General features: G+C 55.5%; 1 protein-coding gene across 1 annotated transcript; it reads left to right on the top strand.

Annotated features, from left to right (window-relative positions):
• The first annotated feature begins 3,094 nt into the window (after nucleotides 1-3,094).
• CHST14 (carbohydrate sulfotransferase 14) lies at nucleotides 3,095-5,193 on the top strand. The gene has a single exon (XM_058738185.1). It carries the CDS (start codon nucleotides 3,287-3,289, stop codon nucleotides 4,415-4,417), a length of 1,131 nt encoding a protein of 376 aa, XP_058594168.1. The 5' UTR covers nucleotides 3,095-3,286; the 3' UTR covers nucleotides 4,418-5,193.
• The last annotated feature ends 1,236 nt before the right edge of the window (nucleotides 5,194-6,429 follow it).

Raw genomic sequence — 6,429 nt, 5'->3', positions numbered from 1 at the left:
CCAGCCTTGTGCTTATAGGCTGCTCCCAGTTGGTCCCTGGGCTTAGGGGGGCCCTGGAGGCTTCAGAGGTGAATTTCCATACAGAAAGCCCAATCCCAAACCTGAAGGGAAGGGGCTAGGGTGCCCTTGTACTGAATAAGCTGTCAGGAGGAAGGCGTGGGGCAGTAAGAGAGGTTGGCAGAGTGGCCATGGGGCCTTTGGAGAGCCAGCCTTGGAGCCTGCTCATTCCCAGGGTGCTTGGCCCTTGCTGCTGAGGAGCCCAGCCTCACCTAGCAGGAAAGGAGATCAAGGCCCCTCCTCCCAGGAGGCAGGGTCTGCTGCCCAGAACTTAAATGCTTTTGAAATCTTAGATGTCGAAATATTTTTTCGAACCTGAAAATGCAGCTGGTAGAATTTCATTGGAAGCATAATTCATGTAAAATATATTTTAGTTGATATTTTGTAAAATGCACTTTTTGTGTGTGTCGACCCTGGTTTCTCAGATCTGTATTTCAGTGTTTACAAGGGAGGGAGGACCTTTCCTCACCTCCCTTTTGACAGAGATTAGAAGTACTTCTTTAAGAAAAAAATAAATTTGAAAAATTGTATTGATTTAGAAAAGGATTGTTTCCTGTGTGTCCTGTCATCTTTGTGTGGGGGTGGGAGCGTGTGCATGCAGACGGGCTCACTACTTTTTATGTTGGGGGTCCCTCTTAACCCTTGCAGTGCAGGGGCTAACTAAGGCCAATAAACAAAAAGGGCAGGGAAGTAGAAGGAAAGCAGACCGAGGAAAGGAGACAGAGGCAGTGAGAACTTGGGGTTGACTTCTTGACATCATGGTGGCCAGAGCTACCAACTGGACAAGGTGAAGTCCTTGGATTGCCAGCCTTCACCTAGCCAGTGACCTGGGAACTGGTGCATGATGAAGATTCCACCTCATCACCTTGGGTCATATGCTTAAGGAACTGGCCAACAGAAACTGTGCTAGGGCCTCAGTATCTAGCAGCTGGCACTCCTTGCTGAGGGAATGAAGGTCACATCACAGGCCATGGGTTTGTGACTGCCTGGACCTTGGTTCACCCCAGCCCGAAAGCCTTAGTGTTGTCCTTGCTTAGTGTGGGGCAAGCTCTGTGACCATGGGAGTTCCTACGAGGCATGGGAACGGAGGCATGGGGGTTCCATAGGACAGAGCATAGCTGCCCTACTCTCTTCATTTTGATGAGGACATCTGGGCAGGTGCATTTTGATAGAGGGTATTAGTGGCACAGACACTGCCATCAGTGTGCTCTCTCACAAGAGTCTCAGGAGGTGAACAATGTCCCATCATTTAACAGATAGGAAACTGGTGTGGAGACAAGTACCTTGCCCAAGGACTCCCCCAGAGTAAGTGGCTGTTCCTGTACTCAGACTGCTTTGCTGTGACTGCTAACACAGAAAACTCTTCAGAGGAATGAGCATATGTGGCCGTATTATCAAAACTTTTCCAAAGGTTTTTTTTTTTTTCCTTCAAGTATAAAAGATGCTTATTGTTCAAAAATAAATAAATGAACCAGTAGAAAATAATCCCAACATCAGAAATCTGCATTCACTGCTATTGGAAGCAAGGAGTTCGGTGAAGGCTGAACTTGATACAAAGTTGTAAGTCAGTGGATGGTGCATCCTGAGATGCACTCAGCACTCAGGCAGTGAGATGTTGGGAGCCTAACCCTGAGGAGCTGAAAAGCCACATTTCAATTCCTCCCCCTGTGTTATGTTGCTAGGGATTGAGGGCCTTCCATGAACCCTTTAGCTTCGTCTCATCCTCCAGAACCCCTCATACTTATGAATTCATCTAATCAGTGGTACCTCCATTCTCCCACTAAAAGCCTCTGGCATCTTCTACCCCTGTTCCATTCACCCCTTCAGTACTGTGACCTAGGGTCAGCTGCTTCCTCCAAACCATTCCGTGTCAGTGGTTCATTAATCTCGATTAGGAGTGTAGGTTTTAGAATCAGACTGATTGATAGAGTCTCAGCTCCCCTGAGCCTATTTCCTCAGCTGTGCTGTGGGAATGCCTGTAGTCCCTGCCTCCAGGGGTCATTGTGACAACTGGCAGAGAGCATACCATACACTGAGCAGGCACCTGCCTTGGTAAATGTGGATTCTGATCACATCACTACTCCCCTTTGGGACTTCACGGGCTCCCCACACATCCATAACAGGATGAACTCTGGGCCCTAAGCTAGGTGCCCAGTTTGGTGGGTAAAGGCTGGCCACTGCTATCCTAGGCATTCCCATATCTGCTTCTAGCCCACATGGTCAGCCTGGTGCCACTGAGGCATGTTTGGCTCCAGTGAGGGAGGCTGCTGCTCTGTGCCTCCAGCTCCTAACCCTTCAAAATGTGTCTGGTCACACTAGTGACCACCATGCACAAACTGGCCCCTCATCAAAGATTGTCCCAGTTCTCCCACTTCTTCAGGTCTGGGGAAAGGCACACAGTCAGGGAGAAGTCTCCATTTCCAGACATTTCAGCATTACCCAGCGGATGAACACTGTAATCCAGCAGGTACTGTTAAATCTAATGGTCACCATGGAGATGAGCCACTGGCCAGTGCCTGACAATCTTGCTTCTCTTTACTGGAGTGGCTAGGGCAGGGTGAGTAGGAGGAGCACACTGGGGACTCCGCTTCCAGCGGGAAAGAAGGATTTCCCGAAAGTTTGGACTCGCGCACAGCGTTGAGGGTGCCCTCTGCCTCCAGACACGCTGTTGGAGGAAGGTCTCAGCCAGGCCAGAGTGTGCGTCAGGGCATTGGGTGCCGGTCCTCTCCGTGCAGCTCCCCGAGGGCACGCGCTGCGCGAGAGGGAGCCCTGGCCTGGGTCTCTTCTGCCTTTTGGGCGTCAGCAGCTTTTGTCTCCGAAGCCGGGAGCACCAGGGCTGCCCTGGCTCCGGCGCCCTCTCCCGGGTGGGGGTCTGCACGCGCCCTCCTGGCCCGCTCCATGCTGGGGCGCCCTCCTCTCTCCCCGCCCCCGGCCTGGGCCCGCCCCCGCGCCTGTGTCACGGCTGGGCCGGGGGCGGGGAGCTGCCGGGCGGGACATCCGGCCACGGTCCCTCGCCGCGCCCGCCTGCCGCTCGCCGCCCGCTCTCCCGCCGCAGCCCGGGAGCCGGCCACCCCTCTCGCGCGCCGGGGCCTCCCGCGGGCGCTCCCCTCCTGGGGGCCCTCCCCGCGCTGCGGGCCCAAGCCCTCGGCTCCCGCCCCCGGCCCGAGCCCGCCTCCCAGGCGGCCCTCGGATCGGCCGGGCCGGCGCAGGCCCCCACCCCGGGAGCACCATGTTCCCCCGCCCGCTGACCCCGCTGGCGGCCCCAAATGGCGCCGAATCCCTGGGCCGGGCGCTGAGGCGGGCCCCACTGGGCAGGGCCCGGGCCGGGCTGGGGGGGCCGCCCCTGCTGCTGCCGTCCATGCTGATGTTCGCGGTGATCGTGGCCTCCAGCGGGCTGCTGCTCATGATCGAGCGGGGCATCCTGGCCGAGATGAAGCCCCTTCCCCTGCACCCTCCCAATCGCGAGGGCGCGGCCTGGCGCCGGGCCCTCCCCAGGCCTGGGGGGCTGTCCCTGGAGGCCGGGGACTCGGACTTGCAGGTGAGGCAGGACGTCCGGAACCGCACTTTGCGGGCAGTGTGCGGACAACCAGGCATGCCCCGGGACCCTTGGGACTTGCCTGTGGGGCAGCGGCGCACTCTACTGCGCCACATCCTCGTGAGTGACCGCTACCGCTTCCTCTACTGCTACGTCCCCAAGGTGGCCTGCTCTAACTGGAAGCGGGTGCTGAAGGTGCTGGCAGGCGTCCTGGACAGCGTGGATGTCCGCCTCAAGATGGACCACCGCAATGATCTGGTGTTCCTGGCAGACCTGCGGCCTGAGGAGATTCGCTACCGCCTACAACACTACTTCAAGTTTCTGTTTGTGCGGAACCCCTTGGAACGCCTTCTCTCTGCCTACCGCAACAAGTTTGGCGAAATTCGAGAGTACCAGCAGCGCTATGGGGCTGAGATCGTGAGGCGGTACAGGGCCGGAGCGGGACCCAGCCCTGCAGGGGACGACGTCACCTTCCCCGAGTTCCTAAGATACCTGGTGGACGAGGACCCTGAGCGGATGAATGAGCATTGGATGCCCGTGTACCACCTGTGCCAGCCTTGTGCCGTGCACTACGACTTTGTAGGCTCCTATGAGAGGCTGGAGGCTGATGCCAACCAGGTGCTGGAGTGGGTGCGGGCACCACCCCATGTCCGATTCCCGGCTCGCCAGGCCTGGTACCGGCCAGCCAGCCCTGAGAGCCTGCACTACCACCTGTGCAGTGCCCCACGGGCCCTCCTGCAGGATGTGCTTCCTAAGTATATCCTAGACTTCTCCCTCTTTGCCTACCCACTGCCTAATGTCACCAGGGAGGCCTGTCACCAGTGACTCCGGGTATGTTGGGGACTGGTTTTGACGATGCCAGCTCCCTGCCATTCAGAGAAACCCTAGCTCGGGGGACTTGAGGCTTCTCCAGATGCCTGGATGGCAAGGACTGCCTGCAGAAGTTCCTTGTCCAGGGTGGGTGCCCACCGAGGCTCAGAGGACGGGGTTAGACGAGAGGCCTGGTGCTCTGCACTGAGGGAATTTCTTAGGGGCCATGCAACCCTGCTTGCCCTGGCAGGGCTAGACACCAACCTTGCCAATGAGTAACCACAGATCCTTCCAAAGACTGGCTCCAGGCCCCGGGCTGCAGGAATTTTGCCGTCCACTTGGTCCACCTTAACCTGTGGCCAAAACCTAGAGGTGACACCAATCGGGAAAATGACCAGAGCCAGGGGCCCTGTGGCTCTGATCACCCATTCACCCACTTCATGCGCCTCAGGGCTGGGGTCATCAGTTGTGCCTTTTAAATGACTTTTGTGCCTTTCTGCTTCACTCACTTTCCTACACTTTCCAGGTTCTTTCCGTTTTTTCCAAGGAAAGGGAAACTGAGTCAGGGCCCTTGCCTGTCCCTGCACAAGTCCAAAGACCCCTGTGCCCAGCCTTTGAGGGGGGGCTCTGGGCACCTCCTGCCTTCTCCCAAGGTTGTAACTGTGGCTGGTGTAATCTGGCTGCCACTTTTCTGACTCATTTATTTAAAATTTGTACTTTTTGATAGAACCCTTGTAAAGGCTTTGTTTTCCAAATTGCTGAATTTTTAATAAAGCTGTTTTGTATACAAAGCCAGCATCTGTAATTCTCCCTCTGAGCCCCTGTGTATCCAAAATTTCTCCATAATGCCTGTCTTCCCAGGTCAGAAGAGGGAGTTTGCAGGTAGAGAGAGTGAGACCAGTGTAAGCTGCTTGGGCCAGTCCAGTGAGCCATTTACATACCAGGGAGCCTTTGGCAGCTTCCCATGGGCCATAGCAGATCACAAACTCAGCTTCTGGGATGGTACTAAAGGACAGGCCCCATTAGGAATGGCCCCATGTCTAGAGCACAGCTACCTGGAATATTCCCTGAAGAAGAGGTGGGTATGAGACATTGGCTCCTCCTCCTCTTAGGCAGGAATACTTTTTTTTTTTATGTTTATTTATTTTTGAGAGAGTGGGAGAGGCAGACTGCAAGCAGGGGAGGGGCAGAGCGAGAAGAAGACACAGAATCCGAGGCAGGCTCCAGGCTCCTAGCTGTCAACACAGAGCCAGACGCGGGGCTTAAACCCACGAACTGTGAGATCGTGACCTGAGCCAAAGTCAATCCCTTAACTGACCGAGCCACCCAGGTGCTCCAGGAATACTTCTTGACTGAGGAGGCCCCAGATGAAAAAGGGGATTGTGGTGTGAGCCAGGGGAAGTTATTCTTGGTGTTGAGAATTACAAAGAGGGCAAAGAGGTTGAGTGAGGGGCATGGTCTTGCTAACTTAGATCCAGAGGAAGTTGTGGGCAATGTAGGACTACAATCTGAGCAGTGGAGGACAGGCCTCAGTGTGTTCCCCAGTGCTATCCAGAGATCCCAGGACCACCAGGCAATGGAGAATAGGAGGCTGGGCTCCCCATGACCATGGGAGAGATGCAAGGTCAGACCTGGCCCTTCCTTGTTAATCCTATTTCCTATAGCCCCAGCTGGAATCACTGTACTTCAGGGACCTGAGGCAGTGGTGAGAGGTGGTGCCAGAGGGAGGGAGGAAAAGAGGGAGGTGGGAAGGGCCCCCTGCAGACAGCACTTATCCTCTGACTTCAGAAGAGCAATCAGGGGAGGGTAATTCTAGGGGCACCCATGGTTCTCTGCCATGACCCACTGGGAGGCCTTTACTTGATTCCTGGTCTGGGTCAGATGCCCCTCTTCAAGGTCGCCTTCACTCTGGGACTTCACCTCTGATAGCACTTACTTGCTGTGTTGTAACTGCCCAGTTACTTATCAGTCTCCCCCATTGAGAATGTGATTGTGTGAGTTTGAGACCATGTCTGTCTCATTCATTT

The sequence above is a fragment of the Neofelis nebulosa genome, chromosome 7 (assembly GCF_028018385.1).
Source record: "Neofelis nebulosa isolate mNeoNeb1 chromosome 7, mNeoNeb1.pri, whole genome shotgun sequence".
Taxonomy (NCBI): Eukaryota; Metazoa; Chordata; class Mammalia; order Carnivora; family Felidae; genus Neofelis; species Neofelis nebulosa.
This window is presented reverse-complemented; position numbering and strand designations above follow the sequence as displayed.